General features: G+C 44.7%; 1 protein-coding gene across 1 annotated transcript; it reads right to left on the bottom strand.

The window, feature by feature from the left end:
- Positions 1–21: 21 nt before the first annotated feature.
- On the bottom strand, positions 22–20,623 carry ITLN2 (intelectin 2). Its single transcript, XM_082398274.1, is given in 11 exon segments — positions 22–283; positions 2,458–2,505; positions 2,507–2,562; positions 3,417–3,537; positions 3,942–4,100; positions 4,546–4,673; positions 5,633–5,743; positions 6,368–6,431; positions 8,171–8,353; positions 16,530–17,020; positions 17,118–20,623. Coding segments are annotated over 9 exon segments (855 nt in total). The 5' UTR covers positions 8,186–8,353; positions 16,530–17,020; positions 17,118–20,623; the 3' UTR covers positions 22–130.
- Positions 20,624–21,816: the final 1,193 nt, after the last annotated feature.

Genomic DNA, 21,816 nt, shown 5'->3' with positions numbered 1-21,816 from the left:
GAATTCAGAGAAACTTAGGACCACAATGTGATGTAATTTATTCTCTTCCTCTCCTTCTTAACATTCCGTTTTTCCATCTCTGAGTATCAGAGCTTAGGAGCTGGGTTCCACGTCTCATACCACACAGCTCTCAGAGGTAGAACAAGAGCACAGCTGCCTCAGTTGTTTCCCGGCTGCAGCTGTAACCACTGTGAGCTCCATATCCATTCCAGTCAAAGGAGGAGAAGTCCCCACACTGCATGGGATTGGCCTCTGGGAAGAATCCTTCTCTGCCGATGCAGTGCTGGGGGGCAGGGGGAAGAGACACAATGAGGGATTGGCTAGGACACCAGTGAGCTCTTAATGGTAGAATCCCCCGGAATCTTTGGTCTTCATCCTACTTGGCCTTGACCACCGCCCCACACAAAACCCTCCCTCCAGTGGACTCTGAAATCATGCTCTTTCCTGAATTCCTTTCTACCTTCCTTCATATTTATTCTCAGGCCCCTCAGCTCACCTCTCTTCCTCAATCGATTCCCCAAATGCTATTCCTCATGGCTCTGTCCACACCTCACTCTCCCGATGATGGCTCATCTCCTCCCATGACTTTAGCTAGTACCAGCATAATCATATATTGTCAAGATACTCCTAAATGTCGGAGATCAGCCAGATATTTTCTGTGCTTGAAACTCCATATCCAGCCACCACTTGGATGTCTCCACCTAAGTATCTCTAGATCTAAAACTCTGCTTGAGCAAAACCAAACGAATTCTCTCTTGCTGCCCTTAAATCTATTCCTCATCTTGTCACCCATCTTAATTGATAGCACCCAGTCACCCAAAACAAAAACCTGAAGTATGTTCAGTCTCCTTCACATGCCATCCCCCATATTCATTTGGTCATCAAGAACAGTTGATTCCACCGTCTATGTATCTGTCCTTGCTCATTCAACTTTATCAAGAACACCCTGGCTCAGGTCCTTATTATTTCACGTCTGCACCTTTACATCTGCCTCATGGCCTCCCTGCCCTTAGTTTCCCTGCTCTTGAATCCATATCCTTCACACTGCTATGTCAAACTTGAGTTTGACACATGTCTGGATTGTCTTCTGAATCACAAACTAGGGGTCCTTCCACGAGGGCACAGATGCCTCATTTTGACTGACAAATGGACAAACTGATAATTCATGGGGGAAGTGAAGATGTTCTTGACTTCAGGGTCACATTTCTCAGACTGACAGGAAGGAAAGGAAGGAAAAGGCCCTACGTGAATGCCCTTATTCTTATAGCTCTGACTCCATCTTCCTCCTGCCCTTCCAGCCACAAAATTTCCCTCAAAGGCAGTCTCCAGTCACCACACCTATGGTGCTCTCTTCTACAAGACTGGAAAAACGACAAAAACATAAAGCTTCTACAAGTTAATAAGAATAGTGGAGAATAGGGAGGGTGGGAGGGAGGGAGACGCAAGAGGGAAGAGATATGGGAACATATGTATATGTATAACTGATTCACTTTGTTATAAAGCAGAAACTAACACACCATTGTAAAGCAATTATACTCCAATAAAGATGTTAAAAAAAAAAAAAAAGAATAGTGGAGAATATCTTCATGACCTCAGCATAAGGAAATACTTTTTAAACACAACATAAAAGTACTAATCATACATAAGAATACAGATAAATTGCACTTCAATACAGGAAATTATGTCCAGTGGTCAAAAGGTACAAACTTTCAGTTATAAAATTAGTCCTGTGGATGTAATGTACAGACTGGTGACTATAGTTAATAATACTGTATTGTACATTGAAAAGTTACTAAGAGAGTAGATATTAAAAGTTCTCACCACAAGAAAAAAGAATTTGTAACTATGTGTGGTGGTGGGTGCTGACTAGACTTATTATGGTGATCATTTCACAATATATAAAAATAGAGAATCATTATGTTATACACCTGAAACTTATATAATGTTATATGTCGATTAAAAAATAATAGTAACAATTTAAAAATTATGTCCACAAAATACCAGCAAAAAAGTAAAAATGCAAGTCATGGAGAAACACATCAACCTACTCCATAGGGTGGGTGTGCACACACACACACATACACACACACAAACACGCCAGGCTGTATATCTTCTCAAATATCACATGCTTGGGACTTCCCTGGTGGCGCAGTGGTTAAGAATCCGCCTGCCAATGCAGGGGACACAGGTTCGAACCCTGGCCCAGGAAGATCCCACATGCCGCGAAGCAACTAAGCCCGTGCGCCACAACTACTGAGCCTGCGCTCTAGAGCCCGGAAGCCACAACTACTGAAGCCCACGCGCCTAGAGCCTGTGCTCCAAAACAAAGAGAAGCCACCGCAATGAGAAGCCCACACACCGCCACAAAGAGTAGCCCCCGCTCGCCGCAACTAGAGAAAGCCCCTGCGTGCAGCAACGAAGCCCCAACGCAGGCAATAAATAAATAAATAAACTCACGTGCTCAGTGTTGCAACCAGTGACTCTCATCCCAGCACACAGGGCATTGGGCTGCTCTATCATTATTAAACACCCTGAACTGGACAAATCCTGCAACAAATTCCCCTGGAAAAGAAGAGGCAGAGAAGGGCCAAGTATTCAAAGGAAGAACTGGAAACAGCTTCCCTTTCACCAGCACAGGGATTCCCTACACCAACAGGTCAGGTTACAGCTCAACACTCCAAGCTATGGGGAGAGAGCCCTGCACCTCTGTGGACAATGGCTGCTACATCCTGACCCTGAACTTGGCTAGAAGAGAACCTCCCTCCATCTGGGGAAAGAGGACCAAGGCATGGGCTCACAAGAGGTCACTTGTCTGCCTAAGGCTCATAGGAGAAATTAGACTCCACTGAAAGATCAGCAAGAAGACCTCCAGAGGTCCAGCAGGAATAAGCAATGATCAGATGTGGCCATCTGTTTATGCTGGCACACTTCTCATCCAATTACCATGACTTTATTTTCCCTGCCTACCATTACCTGCTCTCACTGAAATAGTAAATGTAAAAAGTAATGGCTCTTGTTTTCCCACCAAAGACTTAAATTCTGTGGCTTTATTATGCTGAAAAAATATCTTCTTTAAAATAATAGCTATCCATCATAACAAAAATAAATTTTTCTCGCCACTCTGCAAGTTGTTCTCACCTGTGAACATTAGCCTAGTTTTTACTATTTTAAGAGCCATACAGGGTATTGGTTAAGAAGCCTGGGTTTATATCCTATAAATTGGAGAGGATAGTAATTCTAACTTCATAGTTTTCTAATGATGATTAAATGACACAGAACCATGTCAAGTTCCTAGAAAAGAGTTTGGCACATTGTATGCGTTCAACAAATGCTACAATTGTTAATTGTTGTTAGTTACACTTTCCCCAAGACTGCAGGGAAGGATTGATGACTGGGCTTTGGAAGCAGATACTCACGCTGACCAATTGGTGAGTAATAAGATGCAGTTTTCTCAGCATCAGCAAAGTCATAGACCACAGGAATAGCTGGGCCACTGTCAGTCTGACAGCTCCCTGATCCGTACTTCACTGGGTATTTCTGCAGGGACCCAAGGTACAGGTTGTGTCAGGACAGTAGAGAAGCTGCCACATTGGGAATTTGGGGATTTCGAGCCTTCAGGTGTCAATATGCAGAAATCAGCCTAAATAATAGTGACTCCTTCCCCCTCCCCCCACCCCATAGCTAGGTTCCTAACTAGCTTCAAGCCCCTTGTCCTTCTTCCCTCTCTACCCGCTCTCTCCTCCTCCATAGGCCTCATCCCGTGCTCAGCTCAGATTCCTGAGAGAGGTAGCACATGAGTTCACCTGACCCACAGGTGGAAGAAACAGCCAAGCGCAAGCACCTGTTAGTGATACGGAACCCAGAGCAGACTTACTCCTCACCCCAAACACTTGGCTCTCTGTCCACCAAAAGGAGTGTGAACAGCCAGCAGCCCCATATACCTGGTAGAGTCCAAACAGATCGTGTCCCAGATTCGGGAAGAAGCTAATGTTGGTGTGGTACCTCCGCAGGGAGCTGTTCCTCCAGTGCTGCAGGGAGGACTTGTTGGGCACGTGCCACGTGCCCAGGTCCTGGGCCTGGATGTCATAGTAACCAGGGTTCTGCAGAGCAACACGGACACTGAGCCTGAACAGCTCAGGAGGTCCCACTAACCAAAGACCCATACATGCCGTTCTCAGTTGAGCTGAGAGCTCTGGGCTCCAGGGGGCAGGTGCCCAGCAGTGCTCAGACACCTGCCACCTCCAGCAGACGATAAGGCCCCACCACCCAAAAAGACCCGGTGGGAGAAAGTCATGATTCAGGACATGGACTTTTTTCCTTCTTCTTCTCCAGCCCTACCTCCTCATCCCCATCTCCCATCCTCCCTTCCACATGCTCTGCTCCAGCCACACTCAGCTCCTCACCCTTTCCCAGCTGGGTGGTCAGTGCCACCTACCTTGTATCACTGGTGGCCGCCTCTGCAGACCCAAACGTGTTGGCCCAGTTGCCGTCCCCCTCTGGGCAGTCTGCCCTGCTGCCCTGCTGACTCGACCAGCGATCACCTACCGTGCATTTCCCAGGCATGTGGTTCTCGTGCACACAGGCCACTAGGGTCCAGCCGCCATCCCCAGAGGTCATGTCACAGAAGATCTGGTAGATGACGCCATTCTCAGTGTGGAGGAAATACAGGCCATCTGCGGAGGGAACCAGCCTAGAGAGCCCGTGTCTGCGAGCACAGGGTCCACCTCAGGCTCCAAAACCAGAAACACCCTGGAAAGTCAGAAATGTATCCTAGAGGCTCCCACACATATCCATTTGTTAGAGTACAATTCTCTATGGGTCATCTATGAACAGGGACACTGACAGCCTTTGTTCCACGCTACATGTTCAAAGACTTTGTAGCACTAACATCCTTAGAAGACAGAGATATTAACTCTCAATGGATTGTGCTTCCTTCTGGCCTGGAGAGGCCAGAAATCAGCACCCAACCACATCTCAAGTCTACATCAGGATGTAGCCTCTGGAACTAAGAGTAAAGGGCAGGCATGGTCTCAGCCCTTTATATAAGATTCAGATTCTCTAAGCGCAGAGTTCCTCCTCATGCTCAGCCCCAAAGAGAATAATCTTATCTGAAAAGGTTTGTAGTTGCTTGACGAACCCAATTTATGGGCTGCTTGGCAAACAAACTAAATCTGCAAATGTTTCCTGGCCCTCTTCACGTCACCCTGTGGGGATGGGACTCAGGGAACCAGCACAAGAAAATGCTGATACTCTGGCTACTGCTATGAATGTGAGTAATAAATTTCTTTGTCTCACTGTCAGGAGTTTCATATTTTCTGCCAGCATCTATGAAACTGTGGCAGGTTAACTCTTTAGCTTACAAGAAGGGGAAAATCTTAGACTCATCACCGCTCTGGCCACCACCTTAAGAGTCACCAGGAACACTGCATTCTCTCTGTGTTCAGAAGATCATGTCTGCTGTGCCTGGGTGAGACTGAAAAACCTCAAAATTCTCACTGGAAATCTCCTTGGCTGTAGCTGGAGTCAGAGCAGACAGGAGTGATGGGTACACTCCTCTTGCTGTCCATGACTGGGGTCCCTTTAGGTTAAAAGTGACTAAAATGAGAGGATGCTGGGTTGGTTTATAACTCACCACTTGCTTCACCACAACTTTCTTTGATTTCCTTGATGCTTCTGGGCAGGAAAGACAGGAAAGAAGCACAGGTTTTGCTCTCCTGAAATGTCTCAGGAGAATGGGTCGCTGCTAGAGGATGCGAAGATAATTCTCATTAATAGTCTGGTACTGCTGACAGCAGCCTTCCTGGCCATCAGATCCCAGCCCCTGCCCACTTCACCAGTTCATCACTGCGCTATGCGGCCCCAGAGGTCAGGATCCTCTCTGCTAAGACTAGCTGACCCACAATCTAGTACAGGCTTAACACTTGCATTCTTCTGTTCAATTAATTAAAAATGAAAAGTATCATTACACCTACTGTGAGGATGGAATTGTGAGGATGGGGACTAAAGAAGGATATTCCCTGGACACAGCTCTGACCACCCAGCAGCTCCCTCTGGGAATCCCCGGGCCAAGGCCATAGCAGTAGGAGTAGTTAGAAGGGAGCACAGTCTTTATCATGGCTCCCTGAGCCTGCTAAGCCACACAGAGGCACAGATTGCGGCCCCAAGACATGCCTTAGCTTCAGACCAGACCCCAGAGAGGCCAGCAGTCAGCACCCAGGCCGCATCTCAAGTCGGCTGCAAAGTGTGGCTTCTCTGCATCTTCACAACTCCGCTCTGGCCCAGGACTTCAGCATCCAGCCCAGCTCTACTCCTTCTCCACTGCACACCTCAGGTGAGCTGAAGAATCTGCGCCTCCTGAGTGATTTACCTGCACTCGGCCCTCTGGTGGCCAAAGAGGGGAAAAGCAGGAGGCAGAATCTGGCCCCTGGCCCCTAAGGGGAAAGGAGATGCACAAGGTCATTGGCTTGCCCATCTTTTCCTTCCATCCTTGATCTTTGAACTTTCTGAGTAAGGAAACCTCAAATGGAAAGTGATGGGATTATGAGCATTCTGGAACCTCCTGGAATAGCCCCCACCTCTATCCAATGCTACAAATCCTTAAGGGGCCACAGGCTCCTTTCTCTGAAACTCCGCATCTCTGAGACCAAGACCAGATCTGAGCTGGCATCATGGCTCCCCACACACTCGGATCTTGTCTCAGACTCAGAAACACCTTCCTCACAGCACGGAGAGCCCCCTCCTTCCTTCCTCACAGATGCCAGGAGCTGAGAGTTCCCAGCCGAGTGGAGACTCAGAGCTACCGCCTCTGCAGAGAGTCCTGAGGTGGGTGAAGTGCTGAGCCTTTATGGGGAGAGCAAACCACGAGGGCCCCGCCGAGCCCTGCTCACTTCAGGCTGCAGGTCCCTCGCTCGGGAGTCCTTCCCTTGAAGGTCCCCGGGGCCTTGAACCCTGGCAATGAGAAGGAATGTGTGACTGGCTGGAGGGGCAGGGAGCAGTGCTCTTGGTCACACTGGTGACACTCACCATCTGAGGAGGGGGAACCCTGCTGGGTCAGAGCACATACAGTGTTACATTCTGTAACAGACTTTCAGGATGGATGGGACCTTACAATTCTTCCCTGCAACCTCTCCTGCTCCCACCTCAGTCAGATGCTCCAGTGCCTCACACATCTCTGTCAAGACGGCATCCTTCAAGTCTCTCCTGAAACTTCTCCGTGAAGCCTTCCCTGACACGCCCAGCCACAGGCAAAGCTGATGGATTTCTCCCCTGTCTTCCTACTGGACTTTGTCCAAACCCAGAGTGTGACATGTTTCGCGCTGTCATGTCATCTTTTATTTACTTTTTGGTTAGAAATAATTGAAAATTTACAGAACATTGCAAAAATAAAAATAACACAAAAACACACATATACCTTTTACCTAGATTCACCTATTGTTAGTATTTTACCCCATTTGCTTTATCATGTATGCCCTCTCTCTTTATGCATACACAAACACACTTTTTTCTGAACAAGTTGAGGTAAGTTACATACATGAAGGCCCTTTCCCCTAGATAAGTGTGTATTTGCCTAATAAGGATATCCTCATATATAACCACATGCAATTATCAACTTCATATCATTAACTGTTTTTAATGTAACTTGTACTGTCCTAGGGTCCACCAGCCCAGGAGTTCTATTGAGCTGGAATTCACGGTACTGAATCTCTCTGGCTTTCATTCCTTCCCATTATTAGGAGAGTTCCTGCCCACACTGGAGCCCATAATCCCCAGGTGATGGTCTACTCATGCTTACAAACAAGATTTCTCCATTCCACACACACCCCCAGCCCAATTCCTTTCAGCACTGTCCACTGGCCACGCTCTGGCTGACCACTGAACTTACGACTCCTCATCCCCATCCCCTCTGCTGTTTGGCCGGCTCTCTGGGACCAGATGCTGATGTTCAGGGCACTGCTTCCTCTCATTCCTGGGCCTCCAGCACCCAGGAGCCATTCAACATGCTCAGTGTTGAAGAAAGCAAATGCCTTACACATGTATAAACCACTACCCAACCCCAGAACTGGAATATTATTAATAACTTACACTTACCCATGTGCTTCTATATATCACCCTGTCTGTATTTGCGTTGCAGGGAAGGAGAGAGGGAGGGAGAGATGCAGAGAGGACTGACCTGTCTCCTGTGCATCTCTGCTCTTTGGTACAACCATACGGAAATGACCACTAATATCACTTCATCAGGGAATTTCTCAGGTAATCATTAGGGTTGTTCACTGTGATTAATTCTCTTCTTTTTTGAGGCACGTGGAAGACTGCACCTCTTCTCTGTGAAGTTAGACAAGCCATGGGAATTGTTCTAGCCAAGAAATGTAAGCAGAAGGGGTCACTTTCAGGCTGAAGGCTTTACCAGGCAGGGCACAAGTCAACATCGTCCTTTTTCCAGCCTCAAGAAATAAATCAAATATGTAGCCCTGGCTTGGTGGTATGTTTATAGCTGATGAAGAAACTAATCTTGGAGGTTATCAGGATGGAGTTCTGTGTTCTGTTGTAGGAAAAATGTTACATGTGTTGCCTGTGGTATCTCAGGAGGTATGTGATGTAACTACTGCACTGGAGCTTTAAGGGAAGACCTCTGGGAAACAACGTGAGCACTGCATGTCAGCTGCCTTGGTTCTATATTACAAAGGACAGGACCTCAGGGAGAAAAGGTGGTGTGTTTTGCAAGCAGGAATGAAAGGAATAACTGATTCTGGGTCTTCAACAGGAAAATGGTAGGGAAAATTTTCCTTGAGAAATCATCTTCAATCAGGACACACACACACACACGCACACGCACAAGCACTATATATATATATATATATATCACTCCCAAAATCTTTCTCTCCATCATCTCAGTCAACAGCAAGTATTTACTACTCATATGCATTATAGTAACCAATGACACAGACCCAAGCTAGCAGCTGAGGGAGCCGAGAAATATTGTTCCTACACAATATATCAAACTTCTAAAATTTGACTAGTAAAATTTGGGGAAATAAAGCAATACATTTAAAATTACATTTGGATTGAAAATTCTTTCCGATGTTCATTCTTTGCGCATCAGCACATGGCTTTATCATCTGTTGAATACAGCTTCTAACGTGGGACTATTGAGACTGTATGGCCAAATGTGTATTCAGTGACCTCTACCAGAAAGGTGTGTAATTGCTGGATGAGACTGAGCAGCCCTAAAACCTGGGCCTGGTTGGGGGGGTGGGGAGTTTGTGATTGCAGTACAGGTTTGGCATGTGCTGACATTCTGAAATACAGAGCCCTTACGTTCCAAAATCCCAATATTTGGGGTATAATAACATATATTAGTGTTTTTCAAAAATATGAAATCTGAATTTGTGTATCTTAATATATATCTTGAGGAACACTTTGCATTAAAATTTCAAATTGAATAAAACTACACTCCTTTAAAAAAATATCACCACATCCATTCCTCACTCAAAAATCCATCCTGGTTTTACCCCAATAAGTACACTAACATTGCAATCTTACAGAATATCAAAGTGTACAGGAGTACTGAAAGATTGTTTTGTAGTCACAACATCCTGGTAGCAGAACCAGGTTTTAGACCTGGTTATGATCTATTCTTGCAATTTTTAAAAATTCTTACTCCTTGGCATCAGAGAACTCTTTACTTATGTTAATTCATCCGGACCTATTGAGTAATTCATTTCCTTGACATCCTCGAAATAGAAAATATTAGCTTAGCAAACGTAGGAAACCACCAACTTTTTCCTAAGAACTGCTATAAAAGATAAATAAATATTTGAAGTGCAACAATATTAGTTATATAGTAAAAGCTTGCCTCAAAATTATGAAAATACATAGGAGGAAGTAGTTGATTCTATCACTGGGAAAGGGGTTTTTTTTAATTTATTTATTTTATTTATTTATTGTTTTGGGCTGCATTGGGTCTCTGTTGCTGCGCATGGGCTTTTCTCTGATTGTGGAGAGCGGGGGCTACTCTTCGTTGCGGTGCACGGGCTTCTCATTGCGGTGGCTTCTCTTGTTGTGGAGCGCGGGCTCTAGGCACATGGGCTTCAGTAGTTGTGGCATGTGGGCTCAGTAGTTGTGGCTCGCGGGCTCTAGAGCACAGGCTCAGTAGTTGTGGCACACGGGCTTAGTTGCTCCATGGCATGTGGGATCTTCCCAGACCAGGGCTCGAACACGTGTCCCCTGCATTGGCAGGTGGATTCTTAACCACTGTGTCACCAGGGAAGCCCCTGGGAAAGGGATTTAAATGTTTTTTCTCAAAGAAATCATTGGCTCTGGGATATGAATAATGTCAAAGGTTTTGATCATGAGAAAGGTTTGTACTGAATCAAAGAGTCACAAATTGCCGTCTGAAGATGTGGCAGGTCATGACACTTCCAGTGGTTGGCATACAACATACAAAATATAAGAACAAAATTGTGGGACTTCCCTGGTGGTGCAGTGGTAAAGAATCCGCCTTCCAATTCAGAGGACATGGGTTCGATCCCTGGCCAGGAAACTAAAATCCCACATGCCACAGGGCAACTATGCCCACTCTCCACAACTACTGCACTCGCGTGCCTCAACGAGAGAGCCCGCGTGCCGCAAACTACAGAGCCCACGCACTCTGGAGCCCGCACGCCACAACTAGAGAAGAGAAAACCCGCGTGCCACAACTAGAGAGAAGCATGCCCACCGCAACGAAAAGCCCACGCATCGCAACAAGAGATCCCGCATGCCTCAACTAAGACCTGACACAGCCAGAAAGTAAATAAATAAATAAATATTTTAAAATAATACAACTATTTTTTTAAAAAGAACAAAATTGTGCGTTTTCCATGGAAATAAATATATTCAAGCTAAAGAACTATATTTACTCTGCGATTATGGCCTTTCTATTTTGTTGTTGTTAGAATACCTTTCATTTAAGATGATACTGATAACATGTTCTATTTTTGCTTCTTAATCTTCAATTGGCAATTTTTTTAATTTTGTAACTTTATATTGTTTCCCGTGGAAGTAAATGAACTTCATGATAAATTCTAAGTCTATGATTCTGTGCTGAGCCTAGGCTGGCCCTGAGAAAACCAAAGTTCTTGCCTCCATTGAGCAAAATATGTGGGCAGTGGCGTCACTGGGCTTTCCTCCTAAAGGACTCAGCAGCAATCCCCAGGGAGTTTACAAAACAAGCACAGGATCCCAGCTTAGCAGGGAAGTCCTCATTCCAAGAAGCTCATCGAGGGAGGGAGACAGTAAGGAAAAGTTCCTCCACCCCTTGGAAGGAGAACTCAGGGGTTGTTCTGGTCTGATGATTAAGTCTCCCACCCCTTTCCCTTTGGGGCTGCATGCCTATTGTAGAACTATCTCTCCTTTCAATCGTGTCCATCTTTGCTTTATATATTTTAATGCTCTATTATTAGTTGCATAAATGTTAATAATTGCTATGTCTTCTTGCTGTATTGAAACTTTACTAATATATAATGTCCTTTGTCTCTTGCAACTTTTTAAAATTTAAAGTCTATTTTGTCTGATATTAGTGTACCAACCCTGCCCTCTTTTTGTTAATATTTGCATGGAATATCTTTTCCCCCCTTTCACTTTTATTTACTTTCAACACATTTGTGTCTTCAGATCTAAAGTGAGTTTCTTGGAGACAGTATAAACTTGGATCATGATTTTTTAATCCATTCTGCCAATCTCTATCTTTTGATTGGAGAATTTAATCCATTTACATTTCAAGTAATTACTGATAAGGAGGGACTTACTTCTGTCATTTTGCTTTGTTATCTATATGTCTTATAGATCTTCATTACTCATCTCCTGCATTACTGTCTTCTTTTAAGTTTAGTTTATAAATTTTTTTGTAGTGAAACGTTCAAATTCTTTTCTCATTTCCTTCTGTGTATATCCTATGGCTATTTTATTTGTGCTTAACATGGAGATTACATGTAACATACTGAAGTTATAACATCATATTTGAATTTATACCAGCTTAACTTCAATATCATATAAAAACTCTGTTCCTTTATAGCTCTCCACCCTTCAGTTGTTGTTGTCACAAAATTACATCTAACATTGTGTGTCCAAAAACATAAACTAATAATGTTTTTAATGCATTAGTCTCTTAAATTATGTAGAAAAAAAGTGTACTCATAGTGTTTGAATTATTTGCTTACATGGATGTCTCTCCCTGCCATTCCCCTGACTTTGCCCTCTTTCGCACTGCACTCTACAACTCAATGAACATGTCTTTGTTTTCTTTGCATCTGTTTCAGAGTTTACCACAATGCATGGCACAGTGATTCTTCAGCAGCAGAAAGGCCCAAAAATGTCTTTTTAATGAGTGACTGAAATTGAATTGAAGTAGACTTTTCAAAACTCTCAAGAACACAATAAAATAATAGCTAGTATGTATCAAGCAGTTACCATAAGTTGGGCACTCTTATAAGTGGTGTAATGTTATTCCATTTAATTTTTAAAAAACAATATGTGAGGACTTTACCATTATTATCTGTATTTTATTATTATCTGTGTGATCTGTATTCAGTTAAAGAAACTGAGACTCAGATATATGAATAACTTTCTGGGGACCAGGTGAATTTAGGGCACCAAGATTTAGACTAAAGACATCTATAAACATTTTTGAAGTTATCTATATCATCTGCCTGATAACTTTGTATCAATTTTTATTTCTACCAGTAGAGATTTAAAGGGTCCATTTCTTTCTTTTTCTTTTTTTTGTTGAGGTGTAATTGACATACAATATTATATTAGTTTTAGGGGTACAACATATTGATTCAGCATTTATGTATATTGCAAAATGGTCACCACAATAAGTCTAGTTACCATCTGTTACCTTACAAAGTTAATATAATATTATTGACTATATAACCCATGTGGTACATTACAACCCCATGACTCGCTTTTTTTATAACTGGAAATTTGTACTTAATCTTCTTCACCTACTTTGCTCCCCCAAGCCCCCTCCCCTCTGGCAACCACTAATCTGTCCTAAAAGAGTCCGTTTCTTGAACCCCTAGCCAAGGATTATATTTGGCTGCAAATAATAGAAAAACTTATAGCAGCTTAAATAGTTCAGGAGGTTATTTATCACAAAACAAAATTTCCAGGGGCAGGCAATGGAGGACTGATGTGAGACACAACTGTCTCAAGAGGGTACTTGACTTCTTTGATGTTCCTGCTTCACCATCCTTTGTATATATAAATTTTTTCAGCCTCATGATCACAGAATGGTTACTGTCTCTCCAAGTTTTTGCACAGCAAAGGAAACCATAAACAAGACGAAAAGACAACACTCAGAATGGGAGAAAATATTTGCAAATGAATCAACGGACAAAGGATTAATCTCCAAAATATATAAACAGCTCATGCAGCTCAATATTAAAAAAACAAACAACCCAATCCAAAAATGAGCAGAAGACCTAAATAGACATTTCTCCAAAGAAGACATATAGATGGCCAAGAAGCACATGAAAAGCTGCTCCACATCACTAATTATTTGAGAAATGCAAATCCAAACTACAATGAGGTATCACCTCACACCAGTTAGAATGGGCATCATCAGAAAATCTACAAACAACAAATGCTGGAGAGGGTGTGGAGAAAAGGGAACCCTCTTGCACTGTTGGTGGGAATGTAAATTGATACAGCCACTATGGAGAACAGTACGGAGGTTCCTTAGAAAACTAAAAATAGAATTACCATATGATCCAGCAATCCCACTACTGGGCATATACCCAGAGAAAACCATAATTCAAAAAGACACGTGCACCCCAATGTTCATTGCAGCTCTATTTACAATAACCAGGTCATGGAAGCAACCTAAATGCCCATCAACAGACAAATGGATAAAGAAGTTGTGGTACATAAATACAATGGAATATTACTCTGCCATAAAAAGGAATGAAATTGGGTCATTTGTTGAGACATGAATGGATCTAGAGACTGTCATACAGAGTGAAGTAAGTCAGAAAGAGAAAAACAAATTTCATATATTAACGCATATATATGGAACCTAGAAAAATGGTACAGATGAACTGGTTTGCAGGGCAGAAATTGAGACACAGATGTAGAGAACAAACGTATGGACCCCAAGGGTGGAAAGCGGGGGTTGGGGGAAGTGGTGGTGGTGGTGTGATGAACTGGGATATTGGGATTGACATGTATACACTGATGTGTATAAAATGGATGACTAATAAGAACCTGCTGTATAAAAAAATAAAATAAAATTCAAAAATTAAAATAAAATAAAAAATAAATGAATGTGTAAGCCAAATGAATGTGTAAGACATTCCAGTCAGGAGGTCCCCAAGTCCAAGTCTTCCAACCTCCATTGGACACTCTTCCCTCTAAAACTGGGGGAAAAAAAAAAAAAAAAAAATCCATTGGCTCAATTTCCTGCCTTACATACTATGGAAAAACCCAGCACCCTCTCTGAGATTTCAGGGGATTCCCAGGGGCTCCTTATGGTCACCTCTGGCTCCGACTTCCTGTTCTAGCTGAATTCTCTCACATCTCTCCTCCCACGTTCTTTTCTTCTCTCCACTGTATGTAGGACCAAGTATGGAGCCCCTTCTTTCATCTGCAAAACATCACCAATCCAAGACAGTTGTGTAGATTGCTACCGAAGGTTTTGGATAACAGAGGAATTACCTCACAGCCCAAAAAATAAATAAAAATGGGAATTAGGCATCTCTGCTCTCATGTTTCTCAGCATCCCTGCAACAAGGAACTTCCTACTGGCTGAATTTCCCCCTCAGAAGAGTGACCCCGCCTCTGGCTCCCAGACCTATAACAGCCTCTCCCTAGCCTCCCACATCGATCAATTGCCAACTTCCCAATGTTGTCTTATATGGGGAAGCCTAACTCTTCTTTGTTGCACCATCTCCTGTCTAGGCTAGGTTTTCACAGCAAAACTTGCCTATTTAGATGTTTTTCCTAACCCAAGACTTTGCATCTCTCCTTCTAGGCCGTGCTCTGTATAAGAGCATTTACTATCTTCTATGAGCTAGGTGTCCTAATAGATGCCAGGATATAAAGATGAATAAAATATGGTTTCTAGGGAATTCCCTGGCGGTCCAGTGGTTAGGACGCTGCACTTTCACTGCCGAGGGCCCAGATTCAATCCCTGGTCGGGGAACTAAGATCCCACAAGCCGTGTGGCTCAGCCAAAAAATATATATATATATATATGGTTTCTATGTTAAAGAAGCTCGGTTGTCTGTTCTTAATCTCAACATTTAGTTCCCATGATCCAGCTGTCTGCCTACATTAAAATGAAGTACATTTCCATCCTCTGCTTCAACATGTTGTGCTGTTAATAGCAGTCAGGAATCTTTCAATTCCAAGTGATAGAAATCTACCTCAAAAACCACCATAAGCAAAAAACGTAGAATTTATCAGCTATGTGACTAGGAGATCCAGAGGTGGAGTCAGGGGCATGATGGGGTAAGTACAGGCTCAGGTGAGGTCCTCAGGCTACTCTCTTCATCTTCTTCTTGCTTCTTTTACTCATTCTTTACTTCTGCAGACAGGCTGTCTCCTTTGGTAGGGAAAATGGATCTGTGGACTCCTCACCCTGTGCAGACGGGCACTGCCACGGAGACTAGCGTGGTGCCTTCTAAAGCACCCTGAGCAGGAGCCCCACTTGTCTGGGACTAAGAACAGTACTAACCATCCACTCAAGCTGAGTTGGAAGACTTGGTTCAAATCCTACTGATTCTGCCTTTTAAATATCACTTAAAAGTCTTAAACTGGGACTTCCCTGGTGGTCCAGTGGCTAAGACTCTGCACTCCCAGTGCAGGGGGCCCACGTTCGATCCCTGGTCAGCGAACTAGGTCCCACATGCCGCAACTAAGAGTTCACATGTTACAACTAAAGATAGATCCCACGTGCTGCAACTAAAACCCGACGCAGCCAAATAAAGAAATAATTTTTTTTTAAAAAAGTCTTAAACCTTGCCTGTCTCCATTCCCTGCTATCACCGCCCTTCTTTTCCTTCACAGGTTTGGATTCCAAAGACCATCTTGTACCTCAAACTCCTTTTCAGTGTCTACCACCAGAGAAGCCAACATGAAACACCAGCCCCTGTTTTAAAATATAGCTTTTATTACTACTTAGGTATGGCAAGGCCAATAAATGAGGACACAACTGTCATTGAAGAGACAGTTATACTCTAGGTTAAGTATAACTTAATGGTGGGATGAACTGGGAGATTGGGATTGACATATATACACTAATATGTATAAAATAGATAACTAATAAGAACCTGCTGTATAAAAAAATAAAGTAAAATTCAAGAAAAAATAAAGGGTTTTGATGGAGATTCATTAGCTAACTGGATCTTTCCAAAATAAGAATACTAAAACTATAAATTACTGAACACACGCTTCCCTTCACGGAGAAAGTAAAGCTGTATGTAGGAATCTCACAGTTTTCTGGAAAAAAAAAACAAAAAAACTTCGCAACTAGTATTTCGCAGACGTACAGAATGCTGACGTGAAAGTTCACAACCGTGAAATGGAGCAGGATCCTGCAGGGCCTTGTTGGCCGAAAAGCTTCTCCGTCTCCCGAGTTTCATGTCCGGAGTTCCTTGTTCGGCAACCACGTCCTTCTCGTTCAGACTGTAAGTAACCAGTAACGCTGTGTGCCGATTTCAGCTCTCTCCCATGGCAGAGTGCTGTATCATTTCCATACGGCTCCATCAGGAGTCCCTCCTTCAGAAAAAAAAGAAGGGATAGAAAAGTTTTCGGGCTATAAAACTCATAAAATGAGAAGCGGGAAAAGAAACGAAGTTCTACAGAATGAGAGTCACTGAACACATATCTAGAAAAAGACGAAAACATTCCCGCCTTACGCTCCGTCGACAGCAGCAGCGCTTCTACTCAATGGACAAGTAGTTTTAAGGTAGCTACTCCTACCAGCCTTTCTCTTTACTCCACAGTTTACAGAAAAACAAGACAAACCATTGTCAAAGCCCTATGGAAAAAAAGGCGATTAGTAGACAACACCACAAGTGCTAATGTTGACACAATGAATCACCCCCCCAAGAGCTAATCTTGACACCCTGAATTACCTCCTGTATGGAAACCGCACTGTCTTCAACAGCACTACAAAAAGAAGCCGATGCGCAGAGCGAACAAAAACAGGCCGCCGTTATAACTACGAGTTTTAAAAACTCATGTAATGTGTTACTTTTTGACACAAAACATATCAAATGCTAAGTTAACACAAACAATTCTTAGGCGTGACTTTAATGAAAACACCGAGACGCGCCACTAGGTGATTGGCTCTGGCCGTTGCGGTTCTTCCTTCATCCCTATTCAAGTATGGTGAGCATCCTAATCCACACTCTTTGTCTAATTCCTTTTGCGTCGTCGACAGTGCTATCGTGGACTCCTGTGCAGGCTTTCTGCTCTCTACTTTGTGAGGAGAAATTCTATGTACTTGATTGTTCCGTCATTCCCGCGCCGAACAGCCATTTCCAATCTGCATGCTCCGCCTTCTGTCCCCCGAGGAGGCGTGGCTACCGCGAGCGGACTCCACCCTCCGGACCGCCTCCTCGCGCCGGGAGCCCAGGCCAGACCGGGAGCCCGACTCCTGGCCTCCTGGCCGGTGCACTTCATGCTGCAGACCGGGGACAGGGGCGGCAGCCGGAGAATGCGAAGGAAGCGGTGACACGGCAGCAGCTCTCACGGTTCGAGCCCCGGAAATCAAGAACTTGCTTTTGCCCACCGCTCTTCCCCCCGCACGCACTGCACATTCAACAACCGTTCAATGAGTAGGCGTGCCTCCTACACGCTTAGCCAGTGCCCGACACAAGCCATGATTACGGGGGCTCTTCAACCACCACCACACCCCCTCACCCCTCCTTGCTCGGGGCCGCTCTGCTCGCGTCGGTGTTCGCCCGCCCGTCTTCTGCCCGACAGTTCGGGTCCCGTGGGGGGGGGGGGTCGTCCTGAGAAGGGATGTCCTGGGTGACAGTCGTTGGAATGCAACACTGCGCGTCGCAAATCAATACTTTAGCATCTCCGTTTTCTCAGCGTGATTCACTCCCGCGGAATTTGCTCAAATCGACGTGCACGGACTGAAGGGCCTGTGAATGGCGCCCAGCCCCCGTGCACGGCGCTCTGCGGAGGCCGGTCGGGTGCCCTTGTGCCCTCACGGTGGTGCAGGGCCGTCGCGGTGCCAGCCACCCTCACTGCAACGGAGCCTGGAATCTCGGGAGATCAGGGACGGTGACCGGAAGAGCAGGGCAGGCGTTCTCCGGCAGCGCCTCTTTCCGCAGCCTCGCCAACAACCCCACGTGGCATCAAACTTGGGAATGCTTTTTTGGTGCGGGGTGGTGAAAGGGGGATGGGGTCGATCTCATAGGTGAAAATGGTACCTCAGCGTAGTGTGGATTTGCTGCTTTCTAATCTTGGGTAAATAAGGTTGAGCGTCCTCTCCTGTTTCAGAGTCGCCTTTATTTTCTCTCTGTGAACAAACTCCTTGTTGGGGGTCTTCGGCCCTTTTCTTCCTGGGTTCTCGGTTGGGCTTTATCCTAAGGGCCTGCATCTGCAATTTACACATTCAGGGGACTGGCCCTTTGTCTATAATGGAAGCGGTGAACATTTTCTCCTGTTGGATATCTAGCTTTGGCTTTGCTTGAGGTGATGATTCCATTGCCTAAAGGTTTCATGGAAAGTTCTTTTTATATTGTCATACTTATCAATTTAAAAAAATATCTTTCAGATTTTGAGTCGAAAGGACTTATAAAATACTTTCCTAAATTTAAAAAAAAAAAAGGACTTCCCTGGTGGTGCAGTGGTTGAGAATCTGCCTGCCAATGCAGGGGACACAGGTTCGAGCCCTGGTCCGGGAAGATCCCACATGCCGCGGAGCAACTAAGCCAGTGCACCACAACTACTGAGCCTGTGCTCTAGAGCCCGCGAGCCACAACTACTGAGCCCACGTGCCACAACTACTGAAGCCCACGCGTCTAGAGCCCGTGCTCCGCAACAAGAGAAGCCACCGCGTGAGAAGCCCGCGCACCGCAACGAAGAGTAGCCCCCGCTCGCCACAACTAGAGAAAGCCCGAACACAGCAACGAAGACCCAACGCAGCTAAAAATAAATAAATAAATTTATTTTTTAAAAAAAATGTACTAGGGATGTAATGGACAACATGATAAATATAATTAACACTGCTGTATGTTATGAAAGTTGTTAAGAGGGTAAATCCTAAGTTCTCAGCACAAGAAAAAAAAAATTTTATTTTTTTTTTCTATTTAATTTTGTACCTGTATTAGATGACAGATGTTCACTAAAATCATTGTGATAATCACTTCAGGATGTATGTGAATCAAATCACTGTGCTGTACACCTTAAACTTATACAGTGCTGTATGTCAACTATATCTTAAAAAAACTGGAAGAAAAAAAGAGATAGTTATACTCACAGTTCCCAAGGGAGGGGTGGGATGCCATATCACAGGAGTGGGGGACCCACACAGGGAAGAACCAGGGTCAATCAGGAGGCAGAGGGAGTGAGGGGAAAACTTACACAAGAGCCTTTATTGTGGTTTCCACAGGAAGGAAGAGGCAAGGCAGGATAAGCAGGTTTAGGATTGGCTAGTTTGAATAATTTCAGCGGCCTCTGGGGCACAGGGACTGTCCCTAGTTGTCTGGTACCTGACCCTGGGTGATTAGGGCAGGTGGATAGTGGCCCAGAGTGAAAGAGCATAATAGACAGGTGGCTGAGGGTATGGGCTCAGGATTGGTTCGTTTGCACATGGCAGGAATGCTCACAAGCAAGCTGCTTGCTACCCCTAGGAATTAGCTAACCCGGAGAGGGGTAGTCCCTGCAGGGCAAGTAAGGCCCCAAGAAGTCAAAGTATCTGAAAATTAAAGGAATGGGCTCTTCTGCCGCCATTTTAAATCTAGTTCCTTAAAATGCTCCACCATCGTTGCTGCCTGGACTCAGACTGAGCACCAGGACCCCCACTGTGGAGAACATGAACAATATGACAACACAGGGGCTTCCCTGGTGGCGCAGTGGTTAAGAATCCACCTGCCAATGCAGGGGACACGGGTTCGATCCCTGGTCTGGGAAGATCCCACATGCCGCAGAGCAACTAAGCCCGTGCGCCACAACTACTGAGCCTGTGCTCCACAACTACTGAAGCCTGTGTAGCTAGAGCCCGTGCTCCACAACAAGAGAAGCCACCACAATGAGAAGCCCATGCACCTCAACAAAGACCAGCCCTCCTCTCCACAACTAGAGAAAGCCTGTGCACAGCAATGAAGACCCAACGCAACCAAAAATAAATAAATAAATCCAAAAATATTTTTTAAAAAAAGAGTTCTGACCCAGTTCTAGCGGGGGAGGCGGGATTTTGCCCACACTGCCAAGCAATTCTTCGACACTAGCTGGTGTCCTACAATTCAACACAATTCTGATGCTATCTACCGGGAGGTTAAGGACTCAGTCTCACAAGACCGCCCACTCCGCCCCCCTTCAGACACCAGTTGCAAGTCCAGATTGTCACCTGTGCTTCTGACCGACTGGCTATAGATGAGAGGTTCCAATGACCCACTCCTTGGAGTCAATTAATTTGCTAGAGCAGCTCACAGAACTCAGAGAAACATTTTACTTACTAGATTACCTGTTTATTATGAAAGGATATAAGTCAGGAACAGCCAGATAGAAGAAATATATAGGGCAAGTACGGGGAAAGGGCACGGAGCTTCTATGCCCTCTCTGAGCACACCACTCTCCGCGAATCTCCACTTGTTCACCAACCCAGAATCTCGGAACCCTCTCCTTTTGGATTTTTATGGAGGCTTCATTACATTGTCTTGATTGACTAAATCGTTGGCCATTGGTTGGTTCATCCTCCAACTCTTCTCCCCTCCCTAAAGGTCAAGGGAGGTGGGACTGAAAGTTCCAACCCTCTAATCACAGGGTTGGTTCTTCTGCCAACCAGCCCCTATCCCTAGGTGGCGTCCAAATTTCACCTCATTCACATAACAAAAGACATCTTTATTGTCCTCATCATTTAGGAAATTTCAAGGGTTTTAGAACTCTGTGCCAGAAACGGAGATGAACACCAAATATATATATTTTTTATTACAAGTCACAATATCACAGACATATACCCTGCTCTCATCAGCAAATTATTCTTCAAATCTTTTTTTCCCCAACTCACTCTTCAGATTAAAAACTTCTTGACAGGGCTTCCCTGGTGGCGCAGTGGTTGAGAATCTGCCTGCCAATGAGGGGGACACGGGTTTGAGCCCTGGTCTGGGAAGATCCCACATGCCACGGAGCAACTAGGCCCATGAGCCACAACTACTGAGCCTGCGCGTCTGGAGCCTGTGCTCCGCAACAAGAGAGGCCGCGATAGTGAGAGGCCCGCGCACCGCGATGAAGAGTGGCCCCCACTTGCCGCAACTAGAGAAAGCCCTCGCACAGAAACGAAGACCCAACACAGCCATAAATAAATAAATAAATAAATAAATAAATAAATAAATAAACCCAAAAGTTTAAACAAAAAAAAACAAACAAAAAAAACTTCTTGACAGCTCCCCTTTGCCTATAGTTTTTTTGTTTTTTGGTTTTTGCAGGTAAGTGTAAACTGAAGCCACAAGGACCTTCAATTACCTTGCTGCAACTCCCTCTTTTCGCCATGACCCTACAACAGGTCCCAGGGGGCATCCAAGGTCAATCCAGGTACACCAGCCACTAAGGGTGGGAGGTCCCAGAGTCAAGCTATATCAGGCAAGTTTACCCAGA

Source organism: Balaenoptera borealis (genome assembly GCF_965194805.1).
Source record: "Balaenoptera borealis genome assembly, chromosome: 1".
Classification (NCBI taxonomy): domain Eukaryota; kingdom Metazoa; phylum Chordata; class Mammalia; order Artiodactyla; family Balaenopteridae; genus Balaenoptera; species Balaenoptera borealis.
This window is presented reverse-complemented; position numbering and strand designations above follow the sequence as displayed.